At 49.1% G+C, this 14,581-nt stretch overlaps 1 protein-coding gene across 6 annotated transcripts in view; it reads right to left on the reverse strand.

Moving 5' to 3' along the window:
* The window catches only part of GALNT13 (polypeptide N-acetylgalactosaminyltransferase 13), a 144,484-nt gene that overhangs the window by 78,879 nt on the left and 51,024 nt on the right, over positions 1–14,581 (reverse strand). For all 6 annotated transcript variants that reach the window (XM_075430659.1, XM_075430660.1, XM_075430662.1 and 3 more), the window contains one exon: positions 1,667–1,835. In XM_075430659.1, the coding sequence (XP_075286774.1) occupies positions 1,667–1,835 (169 nt within the window). The remainder of the gene's footprint in view (positions 1–1,666; positions 1,836–14,581) is intronic.

Here is a 14,581-nt window from a genome sequence, read left to right on the forward strand (position 1 = left end):
TGAACTGGGGAGCCCAGCACTGGACACAGCACTGCAGATGGGGCCTCCCCAGGGCAGAGCAGAGGAGGAGGAGAACCTCCCTCGCCCTGCTGCCCACACTCCTCCTCATGCACCCCAGGAGACCATTGGCCTTGGCACCCAGGGCACGCTGCTGGCTCATGGTCAACTTGTCGTCCACTGAGCCGCTGGGTTTTGTTACGGCACATGGGAGGTGGGGGTTGTGGTCTCCTGATGAGAGAACTCGTTCCTACCAAAGCCAGAGCAAAGTCTCACCAACCTCACGGAGGCCAGGACCTCGCCGCAGGTCTGCTGGCAAACACCCTGCCTGGGAGAAGGAGCAGAGGAGAGTCAGGGGCCTCACTGCACCAAGCTCTAAAGGGCATTTCCCATCAGGCAACAATCCGTGCCTTCCTGCAACTCACCAAATGAAATGTTTTTTAGGAATCAAATGTTTCTCCTTAGGTAAAAAAATCTCCCTCATCTTACAAACCCAAGTACTGTGGTTGCAGTGTAAGTCCCCAACTAGCTCACAGCCATCAAACACCTGACCAGAAACGGCGTCGTATCAGATTTCAGGAGCTCTGTCGTGTGCTAACGTCAAAAAACCTAATATTCTTCTGAAAGTATGTAAGTGTGGATAATCCTCCACGCACGCAACTTCAGTTACGTTCTTCGGAGAGTGCCCCTTCATGCAAGAGCTTCAAGTTCAATAAAAGAGGCCTCATAGGGTGTTCCACCACCTGGCATTACCACAGCTGCCAGGAGAACTTCTCTGACTGCTGAAAACAAAGTATACAACAGACCTCAACTACTTCTTTTTGTTAAGTACCATAACTTGTTACAGGATCTTCAGACAGCAATCAGAATCCCTGTTTAAACGAAGAAAAACACGTACATTTGTACTTTCACAACAAATGCACCTGTAAAGACACGCCCGCTGCTGCGATTAGCAAAAATAATCTGTAAATCCCATTAAAAAGGAATTCAGTGGACTCGGTGAAGCACTCCCCCGAGCTACTCCACAGCCTCACACAGACTTTGGGCTTCACTCAGAAATAATGAGTTACTAGACTTAAAAACAAATCAAAGCCTCCAAAAAATGCAACCACAAACCTCCTTTCAGTTTTGATACTGTTGCAAAACATTTTGAAAGATGTTCTACAAAATTCTGATTACTCCAGAAACGCATATGGATAAAAATAAAAGAAGACTACATCCTGCAGGTAGTTTTTGGTATCGGTAGCATCTTTGTCAGCATTAAAATGCCAATTTTAAAATGCTGACAGCTTAATTATGAATATTTATAAGGTAGACATTGATATTTTTTAGCATTTTGAAACCTTAGAAATACAGTTTTCCTTGAAGAAAAAAAAAATATTTCAGCTATTCCAGGTGATCAGCCACACCAGAGGGCATTTTGTGAGATGCCACCACGTCAACCGATCGCTCTGACCATCTTCAGCTGCTCAGGAGATACAGCAAAGTCTGCGATGCGGTAACTCTTCTCCTCAGCAAATCTGCACTGGAAGCCAAATCTAGAACCAGTAAACCCTGGGATTATCCAACAGCTTATTCAAGCACCCACTGCTAATTGCGTCCACTAATTAACCCCGCGTGGACAGGGGTCGGAGGCGGGCGCAGCCGGGGCCGCGGCTCCGGGACTCACCCGTCCAACCTCACGTCCGGCAAGCTCCGGTTCAGGGCGATCAAGTCACTGGCCATCAGGTTGAACTGGTTGATTTTGAAGAGCTCTTTCATCTTCTCCTGGTCGTCCTTCGGGATGAGCACGGCCTTCCCCATCTCTCCGGGTCCCTCCTGGTTCCGAGAAATGACCGCTGCAAGGGGGGAGAGAGAAAGCCAGCGGTCAGCGGGCGGGCGGCCGTGCTAGCCCCCACCAGCGGCATCCAGCAAGGAACGTTCAAAAAAAGTAACACCACATCTCCATTTTCTCCACGCTCCACGGTGAGGTTTTAGCTCTGTCTGGATCCAAATTTTTACCTAGATCCTTTCTAAGACGATTAAAAAAACCCAGATTTGTTCACTCGCAGCTTTTGGTTGTGACCACAGTGGCAGTCAATGACCATTCTCAAGAGATCTACGCCCGGATTAGAGAGCGCAGCACCAGCCTCTCCGTGAGGTTCTGCAGATAGAAAAGGTTTGGAAAGCGCTTTTATAGCTACTGAAAATATTTGAAGAATATGTATTATTAAACTCATTCTAGCCAACTTTTAATTTTTATTTAGTGTTAACCACCGGGCATGTGATAGCATAATCCCATCCCTGCACATAAATAAATCCATCAATCTTGAGTGACAACAAGAAAAAAAATCCTGACAAATACAGCACCCCAACCCTGACACGGTATCTTTTACATATTATTAGAGGCTAGTTTTGAGAAATATTTGTACAGTCCGTTTTTAAGGAAATTTACAGTGCCATCTCATACCAGCACACAAAAATAACCAAGATACAGACCGTCTTTTGAGGATATGAAAAGAAAGGAAACATCTCCCACACACACAATTAATGACCACCACTCCTCCCAAGCACCAGGCCACCAGCACAGCACCGGCAGCAGCTCCCATCCCCACCCGCAGCCCAGCAGCAGAGGCAGCTCCTATCCCAACGACTCCTCACCTGGATGCTCCACCAACCAGCAGACCAAGAAACACCTCCCTTTTTAACTGAATTTACATTCACAGTTCAAACCGACCTCTTGTCTGAAGCCAATTAATTAATACCGATTAATTTGTCTTCCATGATATCGGTCACTTGCTCCTCTCCTGAACGAGGGAAACTCGCGCCTCTGGCCCTGGGGAAGAAGGCTCGCACATCCTCACGGTGACCTTCACGCTGGGAATTTCTACACCATATTCCAACATCAACACTTTATCTCAATGAAGGGAGCTTGGTTTTATTTTTTCCCCATTTATTTTTCATCTTTGGTATCAAAATTACTTGAAAAATTTGATGTTCAATATCCTGAAAGACCATTACTTACGAAAGCTTCTCTACTAGCTGGAGAGTAATTAAACAATTTATTTTTACAACCAAAAAAAAAAAAAGCTAGAATAATAAACCCTTTTCTACGAAATGCATAGAAAGTTGACTAAGCAGCTTTCTAAGAAAAAAAGCTCTGATTTTTCCAAGCAAATCCGACACCAGTGCTTGTGACAACAACCTAGCACAACTTGACATAAAGGGCTTTTTAAAAGTAAGTATTACAGACTCCTGCAGAAATTTTTTTTTTCTGCAGTTCTAATTTATGCTTCAGTTGAGCGGAGAACATTTCACGGTGTTATCTGATTTATTTTTTAGCCTTCCCTTTGATCAGAAGCAGCTCCTTTTTACACGCTGCAAGAGGAAGGAATTACCAGCTTTCGCTGTGATTACGCAGGAAGATGACGGAGGTGCAAATCTCAAACGCGCTGAGCCGGGAGCCCTGCGCGTCCGACGCGATTCCCAGGGACGACCGGAGAAGCGACGAGCCCCCTCAGAGCCTGCCGTCTGACAGCCAGTCCCTTGAGCCCCAAATGATGTCTACGGAAATAAATTCTGCCTCCTTTTTGCTGGAAGAGGCAGGGGGCACAAATTTATCTAAATCGTAGCAGGCAAAAAGAGTCAGCCTGGCTGCTGAAACCATGGAAAAACAGGCAAGAAGCAGGGAAAGGAGCTCGGCCAACATCTTTCTCCCCGAGAAACAGAACAGCATGGAACGCAAGGAATTCCTCAGAAAAGGGATGAACATCCAGGACCTAATATATGACAGGGGACATAATATATGCTCATAAATATCTGCAGGGTGGGGGTCAGGAGGACGGGGCCAGACTCTTTCCAGTGGTGCCCAGCGACAGGACAAGGGGCAACGGGCACAAACTGGAGCAGAGGAAGCTCCAGCTGAACCCGAGGAAGAACTTCTTCCCTCTGAGGGTGCCGGAGCCCTGGCCCAGGCTGCCCAGGGAGGCTGTGGAGTCTCCTTCTCTGGAGATATTCCAGCCCGCCTGGACGCGGTGCTGTGCCCCCTGCTCTGGGTGACCCTGCTTGGGCAGGGGGTTGGGCTGGGGGACCCACAGAGGGCCCTGCCAGCCCCAGACATTCTGTGATTCTGTGACACTGTGCTCCAGCGTCACTCCGTGTGCACTCTCCAGCAGCCCCAGCGTGCCGGCACAGCGACTCGCAGTCAGCTCAGCCGGAGAACCTCTGCTCATTCTGCTCCAAAGCACGAGCTGCCCAGTCCTTCCTCTGCAAAACCAATTTTCCTGACAAGTCTCTGTGTTCTTCTCCTGTTTACTAAGGGCCATCGAGATAGGACTTCAAAGAGATTTTTCTGTCCTGAAATTTATTAGAAAACTAATCAGAAATTTGCTAAGCAGCCTTTCCACTCTCCCGGTTTTATTCAGAGCGAAGCATCATCAGATCACACTTCAATCACAGCTTACGCATATCTCTGATGGAGAGACATATTTCATTCTGCTACGGTTAAAAGCCAACAACCCCAACCTCTGACAGCTGTCGAGAGGATGCACACAGTTTATGAATCAGCAGCCACACACAGGCGCCCACTTCCCACTTCAACCCGCACCCGGGACCAGCTCCTCGGGCATGTCCTCTCCTCCATCTGAGGAACCCAGCTTTGAGCGTGGTGACTCCGTAAGGACGCAGCCCCCCGCCGCCCCAAACCCAGCAGACGCAGAGCACGCAACCACCTCACCGCATTCACGGCAGGAAGAATGACACTTTCCATTTCCCAATCAATATGTAAAAAAGTAAAATAAACACTAAGTAAACGTTTGAATGAAAACTTCATTTTCGCTAGCACTGAATAGATTTGAGAATCTAAGGATGGTGTCAAAAGTTTCCTAACACCAGGTACGGCACCAAAGTTGGCTTTCCAAATGCACAAAGCCACTATGAATATTGCTGCTGAATGATCCGTTATTTATCCAAAGCAAACAAAACAATTTTACTGGTTTTCAGAATCTTGATAATTGTCATTTCACCAGGTTTGCAAGTTCCACTCCACCTCTTTCAAGGCACACTTCATTAGCAGAGCGTCCTTCAAATCAAACTGTTCAGAGCATTTTATGAAATACCAAATCTGAATTCCAGTTTCCAGACCAAAATCTCTACGTTAAACACATCTACGCACACACACACTCTTCAATCACAGAACATAAACATAACACAGAACCCCTTCATCTAGAGGATTAAAAAAAAAATAAATAAATAATCTGTTTCTGAAGTGTTCAGCCTGCGTGGCTGGTACAAGAGGCAGCAATCAGCGACCGCCCGCTGCTGATCACGAATCGCTCCACCTGAGCTGCTGTTTATCCGCCAAAATCAGCATCGCAAGCAACTTCCTTACAGAGCACCTCTTTGAAAATATCACTTGGAACTCGCTGTCCGAACCGCCCTGGCTTCACAGCTTTCCCACCTCTTTGAGAGCACTGGATTATGGAGTTCAGGTAACCCCGCGGCGCGCACCAGCCCAGCCCGCTGCCGTGGCCATGGGAAGAGGGCTCCTCGCAAGCTGGGGCTGCCCAGACGCCGCACAGATCACCCAAACCCTCCAGCTGGGAGCCGTCTCAGACCTTCCATTCCCTGTTGCCTCCAGGGTTTCTCCCGATGGAAAGGGCTGACTCGCCCCTCAGAAGGTGGCGTGGCCCCGTGCGGAGCAGCCCTCCCCAGCCCCAGCCCACGGGCCAAGGGCAGTGCTGTCACCCTTCCGAGCACCCGAGCCCACCTCCAGGCTCATATTTTAAACACCTTGCAATCGCAGTGGGGACCTGAATGGGGATTTGGGGACAGCCCCCATCCTTCAAACCAGCGTGGAAGAATCACAGAATCATGGAATTGTTAAGGTTGGAAAAGACCTCCAAGATCATCCAGTCCAACCGTCACCCCAACACCCCCATGCCTGCTAAACCATGTCCCAAAGGGCCACATCTACATGGTTTTTGAACCCCTCCAGGGATGGGGACTCCACCATCTCCCTGGGCAAGAAGTGAAGAGATATGTTTAATTTTTCTATATAAACATTACCTGGCTATCTGTCAATAAGCTTATTAGCACATCTGATCCAAAAATACCTTGCGAGTGCTTCTGCTGCTGGCAAGCTGAAAGCTTCAGTGAATATTAAAAACAGGAAACAAAAAACTTTGACTCATCTGTTACTTGCTTCTCCCTCGTGTTGAAAAACCCACCTCGCCCCTTGTCAGGCTCTCCTCTGGCTGGCACGCTCCTGCGACACTGCCGCCTCACGCTGCGCCGTCCTTGGCCGTTCCTGCCTCGCCGACGGGTCTCCATGGCCCCACGCTGGGCTGCCACACCGAGGAGTCCCACCCATGGCATGGGCACCAGGGAACAAGCGCCCAACGCAAGGCTCAAAACCAGAGCGAGGGAGGACGTACGGACCACCAGGGAGGACTTCTAGGCTGAAGGAACTGGGAAGATGACTTTGGCATACCAGACTAAATCACTTTTATGAGAACTTAATTAGAATACCATGCTTTGATTCAAACTCATGATTTCTAACTCGCCTTGACCATACTGCCCTTCACGGAGTGAAATGAGTCTCGGCCCATCATTACCAGCCTTCTGCCAGCTCTAGAAACGTGAATGTTTCATAAGGTCTCTGGCACAGCCCTCAACACATTTGAGTGAATTTATAAATAATATCTCAATCCTCAGCAACCATCAAAGCTCGTTAAGCATCTTTCCTGTATACCCATTACACGAGATGATTTTAAGTCAAAACAATTACTTCTCAGGTGTCTCAAATACTTCAGGGAATGCTCCACTACCAGGGAAGGCTGAAGAAACTGAAATATTTTGGAACTGCAAAGGCCGTGTGTTCAACGGCTCTGTCCTTACCCAGAGACACCTCAGCTGAGGAGCACCTGGAGAAGCCACTGAGAGCTGATGCTCTCTGCATGGCAGTTCCCTGGTGCACCCGTGACAAAGCACGAGGTGGCCTGTGCTTTGCTAATCGGAGATCTGTCCTCTGTCACGTGTGCCCTGAAGACAGAAATGATTTCAGGAATTTTGTAAGTTTTTAAAATAGGTTCCTTACAGTCACAGCTCAAATAATTTGGGTGCTAACACCAGAAAGCCTTTCTGCTTTCCGTATGGGTGAGTTTTGGCAACAGATGCTGCAGATCTGAAGGATGACTGTCCACCCTGAGACAGGAGGACAAGCCTGAGACGCACACAGCGGTCCAGTAAAAAGGCAGGAGAAAAATCCTTTCACACACATACGTCATCACATATATGCATGCACATACATAGATATACACATCCTAAATGGAAAACAAAACGAGGAGAAGGCTGGCTGCAGGTAGCTGCCATCACAGCATTCCCATCACTGCTGCCAGGTGCGTGTGACACACACCTCACCACTGCTCTCCACAAAGAACATATTAGCTCAATCTTCTAATATTAAGAATTCACACTGTGAAAAACCTTAACAAAACAGTGCCCTAGATCCCTCTTCTCCTCTGTAAATCGCATTGATGAATGAACTTGAGACCGCCATCTCCTTGTCCTTGTTGAAATGCAAGATGAAAAGGAAGGAAATGAGGGAAGAACAGGGATGGAAGCGGATCTCAGCAGGTCACCTAAGCTTTCCCTACACCACAGGACACAATTACCTGGACTTCAGACATCCGCAGCACACGTGGGTTCCTGTTTTTGGAGGTTTTTTAAACGTTTGCTTTGAAACCTCTGAAGAGAGAGTTTTTAGAGCCTTTCAAGGAAACCTAGATGAAATCCAAGCAACAAAATAAGCCAGTGAATTACACTCGTACCTTGCTACACCCGAGGAAATCCAAGGATTTTCATGAGGTAAACACACAAAAACTGGAGAACCGATGATCTTCAAGAATATCTAAGGGTTGAGCAGAGGTGGACAAAGTAAGAAGTAGGTGTGGGGAACTGAGCAAAGAGAAATCTCAGCTAAAGCCAGAGAACAGACGGCACGGAGGACGTCAGGCTTCTACCGACCAAAAGCAAAGTCCGTGCCCACCATTCAGCAGGCAAATTGAGACAACTTGCTTGCCAAGTAATTTACAACGGAACTATGAAAAACATAGGAATAAACAATATCAAGAATCGATTAGACAAAGAGTCTTCAGGCTCCCTCCAATTTGTAAGATGACAATTCAGTAACCCAACACCAAAAACCTTTCTTTGTTTCGTGCCCCTCCGGGAAGGTCTTCCATTAAATCACAAGATGACGAATGCTTCCCTAGATCGGGACAGAGGTCTGTCTGGCTGCCTCAGAGCAACTAGCAGAACACGCAGGAAAGATAAGACACGGCTTTTAGAGTCATTCTTCCAGAGCTTTCCCTTTGCTGAGGCAGGGGCTGCACCCAGATGGTGGTGTTCAGCGGATCGCCATCAGCTTGCCTGCTCCATTTTACATCTATTTATCTTTGCTGATGAACTGCATGACTTCACTGAGCACTGCCGGCAAAAAAGACCCAAAAATAAATAAATAAATAAAATAAAATAAAATAAATAAATAAAATAAATTAAATAAATAAAATAAATTAAATAAATAAAATAAAATAAATAAATTAATTAAAATAAATGAATTAATTAAAATAAATAAATAAATAAAGCGTCCCTTTTATTTGCTTTGGATTCGCCATCTTGCACTTCCATTGGCTTTCACCTTAGGAGACACAGTGAATCCCTAATCAACCTTCACCGCCTACTGATGCCTTTACAAAGCCGCAGTTTATCCTTCTTTGCTTACTGCTTTGGCAAGCGGTGGAATTATTTTATTTCGTCTCTCCCCACAGAGAGGCCGCACAGCACCTGGACTCATCCTCGCCTGCCTTTTCTGAGCCACCGCTTCGCTCAGTGAAATCCAGCTTGGTTTCAATCAAGCACCGGAGAAAAAACCACCTTTCGTCCTTCAAGGGCATAAACTCATCTAACCGAGCAAACGAGGCTGCTTTAATTAGCAGCAGAACTCTTCTGCTGTGATTCTCTTTCCAGATCTCGACACCAAAGCAACCTACAGGTCCGCGCAGCCCTCGTCACGCCGGCACGCTCGCTGCTCCCGTCAACCCTGTTCCATGGTCGCAACGAAGCGGGAGCGGAGATTCAGCAGCTTTGCTTCTTAACTCACTGAAGAGGGTTGCAAATATTTTTGAAGTGTGCTTTTTAAAAGAAAAAAAGAGAAAAAAAAAGTCTATCAAAAATAGCTTTACCTCCAAGCACATGAATTAACAGCTCATCTCCTCAACGACCGTCTTGGCGCACGCCGGGATAATGGAACTGACATGAAGCATGCCCACAAAGAATAAAAATGCTATTTTTCCAGCATTCTGCCCGCAGACATTTTTCATCATCCGTCGGCAGAGATAGGCCTCCTTCAGCAATGAAAACAACCCCCTCACAAGGGCTTATTCGAAGTGCTGAGGTCTTTGGTGGAGTGGAGAACACAAAGCACCAAATTCAAGATAAAGAAAGGGCAAGGGGAAAAAGCAGAGGCCAACAGATTTCAAAGCATTCAATTTATTTAGCAATTCAGTAAAGGAAGTGCCCCAGGACCGCTGCACAAACAAGCACGGCAACGCTCCGAAGATACCGGGACTCATCTTCCGTGCTTTTTTCCAGTTGTTTCTTCACCCCAGACGTTCACCTTCCTTGCTCACACTGCAACGCCGCGCTTGCTTTTGGGTAACAGACAGCACTGCAAACCTAACGACGCTCTTTGGCAGGCAGAGGGGGGTCCATGCCCAGCGCTGGGTCAGCCCCTCGCGCCCGGCCTCATCCCACCTCGCAGAAGGTAATGGCCCAGCGGCACGGTCAGCCCCGTGGTGACATGGCCCTGGCCAAAAGCCCCTCTCCAGCTCTCTCGCAGGCCCCATCAGGCACTGGATGGCTGCTCCAAGGTCTCCCCGGAGCAGTCTCTTCAGCCTGGAGAAGAGAAGGGGGTCTGCAAGAGAGCTGGAGAGGGGCTGTGACAAGGGCATGGAGTGACAGGACAAGGGGTGATGGCTTCAAGCTGGAAGAGGGGAGATTTAGGTTAGATCCAAGGAAGGAATTCTTCCCCGTGAGGGTGGTGAGGCCCTGGCCCAGGCTGCCCAGAGAAGCTGTGGCTGCTCCCTCCCTGGCAGGGTTCAAGGGCAGGTTGGATGGAGCTCTGAGCACCCTGGGCTGGTGGAAGGGGTCCCTGCCCAGAGCAGGGGGGTGGAACGAGATGGTCTACAAGGTCCCTTCCACCCCAAACCCCTCTGATTCTACGACACGCAAGCAGCAGCGATGCTGATGAGCAGAGAGCACAGCTTTCCGGTCCCACCACCAAGCACACCACAAACACTTTGCAAGGTGAGGGCATTCTGTGGGTACCGTGCACAACCGTGACCCATGGGCACTGCAGAAAATGAAAATACCCGCGGCACCAAAAAGCATTTCCCTGTTTCAGCAACTGTCTAGCCAGCAAGTTACTCCAGTCTTCTTCATATATTATTAATTGGTTGAAATTTCTAAGAGAGGAAGTTGGAAATGCTGCTTTATACTCTTTCGCTAGATAAAAACTTTGACTTCACCCAACGGCAACGCTCAGACTGGAGACCTTCAAAACTACCAGTTCGCTGCACGGGCTGTGAGCCGCCCTCTGAAATCCGAAATCTTCCTCCGTCGGGATGTGTTAGAGCCCTGGCCTTGGGGCTACGTGGTTCTCCTCCGCAGGGAGGAACCATCCCGCCTACGCACAGCCCAAGAGCTGGTGGCACCTCCCTGGACCACAGAGCCGACAACTCTGCTTTCATTAGGGTCTGGTGCCAGCCCCAGCCTCGCTCCTTCTGCAGCTGCCAGGATCAGGCGCAGTTTGAAAGGAAAAATTCCCAACTTGGTAAGAAACTGAGAAAATAGTTCTGTTGTTGCTGTTTGGAAAGATAAAAACTACTAGATGAGGATAAAATTGACCTTAGCATAGGGACAGGGAAGCCAGTAGCTGACGGGGTGTAAGCCACCTGCAGTTACCACCTGCCCGACACGCAAAGCCTGCTCAGACATCCCCATACGCAGAATATGTTCAAAACAAGTGCAGATGTGGCACTTGGGGACATGGTTTAGCAGGCATGGGGGTGTTGGGGTGACAGTTGGGACTTGATGATCTCAGAGGTCTTTGCCAGCCTCAAGGATTCTATAATATGTAGAAGACAAAATGTGAATGGCTTATTGGTAAATACATCTCAGCAAATGATAATTTGTCTCTACTCGTGATGAAAAGTTTGAAAAAAGTATTTCGCAGATGAACTTTTGATTGAAAGAGGAATACATATGTTGAGCAGGCAGTACCCCAGCGGGGACCTGGCCACCAGGCAGAGCCGGCTGCTGCCTCCCCCAGCACCGGCACCCGCTCTCTCCAGACACAGGTTGCACACGATGCAGTTGCTAATCATCACTGATTGATATTGTACCTGTGCAGCCTGCTGTAGGTGACCCTGCTTCGGCAGGGGGTTGGACTAGATGACCCACAGAGGTCCCTTCCAACCCCTACTATTCTGTGATTCTGTGATTAACATATGAGGCATAAAATCATTCTTGTCTCCTCCTCAGAGGAATCTTACCGAACCCTGTGGCTGTGCCTCCCTGACACAGCCTTTCAGTACTTAAAAGGAGCCCATAGGAAAGATGGGGACAATCCTTTTAGTAGAGACAGCAGTGACAGGACGAGGGGTGATGGTTTTAAACTAAAACAGGGTAGGTTTAGGCTGGATGTAAGGAAGAAATTCTTCACAATGAGGGTGGTGAAACACTGGAACGGGTTGCCCAGAGAGGTAGTGGTGGCCCCATCCCTGGAAACCTTCAAGCCCAGGTTGGACAGGGCTCTGAGCACCCTGATCTCGTTAGCGGTGTCCCTGCTCGCTGCCGGGGGGTTGGACTAGATGACCTCTGGGGGTCCCTTCCAACCCAAAACTTTCTATGATTCTACGACACGGCACGCTACCTCTGGCTAGGCAAGCGGGCTACAGCAGAGCTCTCCAGGCAGGAAGGTGAACCACAGAACCACAGATGGTCCAAGCTTCGATGCAGCCCAAGCTCAGCCCCCGCTGCCCAGGCACCCACCAGGGAAGGGAACGTGGCTGCAAACCTCTCCTCCTCCCAGCGAGGAGCTGCCGTAGCTGTGCTACACGCTGCTTAACGCCATTTTGCAAACCCTGGGCACTTTCTCCTCCCGCAGCCCCGCTGCTCCCCGACGGGCTCGGGGACGGCTGCCAACCCACGGCAGCTCGCTGCGGCCCCGGCCACCGAGGGGGCTGCCACGCGCGACGAGAAGCGGCCGCCGACGGCAAAGCACGGCCGCCCAACGCGGCGCGGAGGGCTCCCAGCGGCGTGCACCTCCCTGCCGAACCTATCCACACGCGGCATGCTGTCTTCTTCTCTCAACAACGATGATTTGGTGTTACTGAAAATACTTTGGGTGCAGTTTCACACGGGAGAACGGCAGGTTTTCACCTGCAATCGGTAACTCATCGTGAATGGGACAGAGCGTTAGTTTTTTGTTTGTTTTTTTAACCAAAAGTTGTCATACAGTAGTTAATAACTTCCTAGACGATTTTTTCCTACTGCTAATCACAGAATCCCAGAATGGTCAGGGTTGGCAGGGCCCTCTGGGGGTCCCCCAGCCCAGCCCCCTGCCCAAGCAGGGTCACCCAGAGCAGGCTGCACAGCACCGTGGCCAGGCGGGGCTGGAATATCTCCAGAGAAGGAGACTCCACAGCCTCCCTGGGCAGCCTGGGCCAGGGCTCCGGCACCCTCAGAGGGAAGAAGTTCTTCCTCGGGTTCAGCTGGAGCTTCCTCTGCTTCAGTTTGTGCTCGTTGCCCCTTGTCCTGTCGCTGGGCACCGCTGGAAAGAGTCTGGCCCCGTCCTCCTGACCCCCACCCTGCAGATATTTAGAGGCAATTCTAAGGTCCCCTCGCAGCCTTCTCTTCTCCAGGCTGAACAAGCCCAGCTCCCTCAGCCTCTCCTCGTAGGAGAGATGCTCCAGTCCCCTCACCCCTCATCACTAACCAATATTTAGGGGAAAAAGACGACACAAGCAGCTGTTGCAGGCCACGTCACAGGGCCCTTCGGTTACAGCGCCGGTGCATCCCGGCTAGCGGGAGCTGCACGGGAGAGGCTCCACGCTGCAGCCCTTTCACAGCCTCCTGCACAACACCCTCCAGTTCTGGGAATTTCATTCCAGTTTCCCATTAAATGACTTGTACGAGGTTTCAGTTCCAAGCATTATTTTCATTGCTCATTTTATCTTCTTTCATTTTTCCTTTAAATCAGGCAGCGGCAGGCAATCGCTCCGCTTTTCCAGCGGTTGAGAAACCGACCCACGCAGCCCTGCCTCCCGGTGCTGCCAGCAACGCCGCTACCCACCAGCATTCACCCAAAACTGGGGAAAAGCCGTCGTAACCCTCACTCTGAGTTCAGAAAGCAAAGCACGCTGAAGCCGAGGAACGCTCCTGCCCCGTCACCCGACTGACGCGTGCGGTTTCACAGGCACCGGGAGCAGTCCCGACGCGGCGGGACGCATCGTCACCTCCGTCGCTGCCACGTTCCACCTCTGTGCCGCAGCAACCTGTGTTAGCCTGCTGCACAGACAGCTGGGGACTCGGGGGGTTCTGTTTGGTTGGTTTGGTTCTTTGAACCTGAATTCTGAAGAATAATTCTCTCTCGGTTGCATCGTCATAGTGGGTATAAGAATCTCAGTATAATCCTGCTACCACAAATAATTTGCTGCTGTAAACTCCACGCAGAACCCAATAAACTCAAAGGATCCGTTCACAGCCCTGTGCCATTTGCATGATGGATCTCTGCTGCTCAGAACTACACACAGACTTATCTTAATCCAGAACATAAAGAACTCTAGTTATCATTATGTGCTAGCAATAAATCCTGCAAAGTTGTCATAAACATCATTAAATAGATCATTTACTTCACAGTACTTCTCAACCTAAGAGTTCCAGGATTCAAAAAAAAAATGAACACGGCTTGCCAATACTAAAAGCATCAGAACTCACTGTAACTTCTGTCATAAATAGACTTTTTCCAACATTTCTGCTACAGAGGTGGTCTAGAGACACACCAGCCTACCCCGACTGCTACCGAGAGCCTCGAGGCAGAGTGCCTTAAGGGCTGCAAGGAGGGCTGGAGCGAGAGAATAAACTGAGCACCAGATTTAAATAAAAAAATACCATTTAGGATGGATGTGAAAGTCTGCTGACGGATACTGGCTGCCACTTCCAAGAGAAGATCTGAAAGGAGGCACCTTCTCAAAAAAATACATCGACTCTCACGAACATTCTTCATAAATCCATAGGAAACCTACACACAGCTGAACGGTGCGGTCTGGAGTTGAAAGGACTCAGAATTACGACCCTTCTTTACTACACTGCAGTTAACAGCTACTGCTAGATTTGGATAACAACTCAAAGTCTAATTAAATAGCACACTAGCTCGATGCAGTTCGGAACCACAACTATTCTTTTTAGCATGTCAGCTGTAGCATAAAGTTCAGAAACCACAGATACTGGGCTGGGCAGTCAAACTGTTTTCAGGAAAATAAAA

This window comes from Opisthocomus hoazin, chromosome 9 (genome assembly GCF_030867145.1).
Source record: "Opisthocomus hoazin isolate bOpiHoa1 chromosome 9, bOpiHoa1.hap1, whole genome shotgun sequence".
NCBI classification, from domain to species: Eukaryota; Metazoa; Chordata; class Aves; order Opisthocomiformes; family Opisthocomidae; genus Opisthocomus; species Opisthocomus hoazin.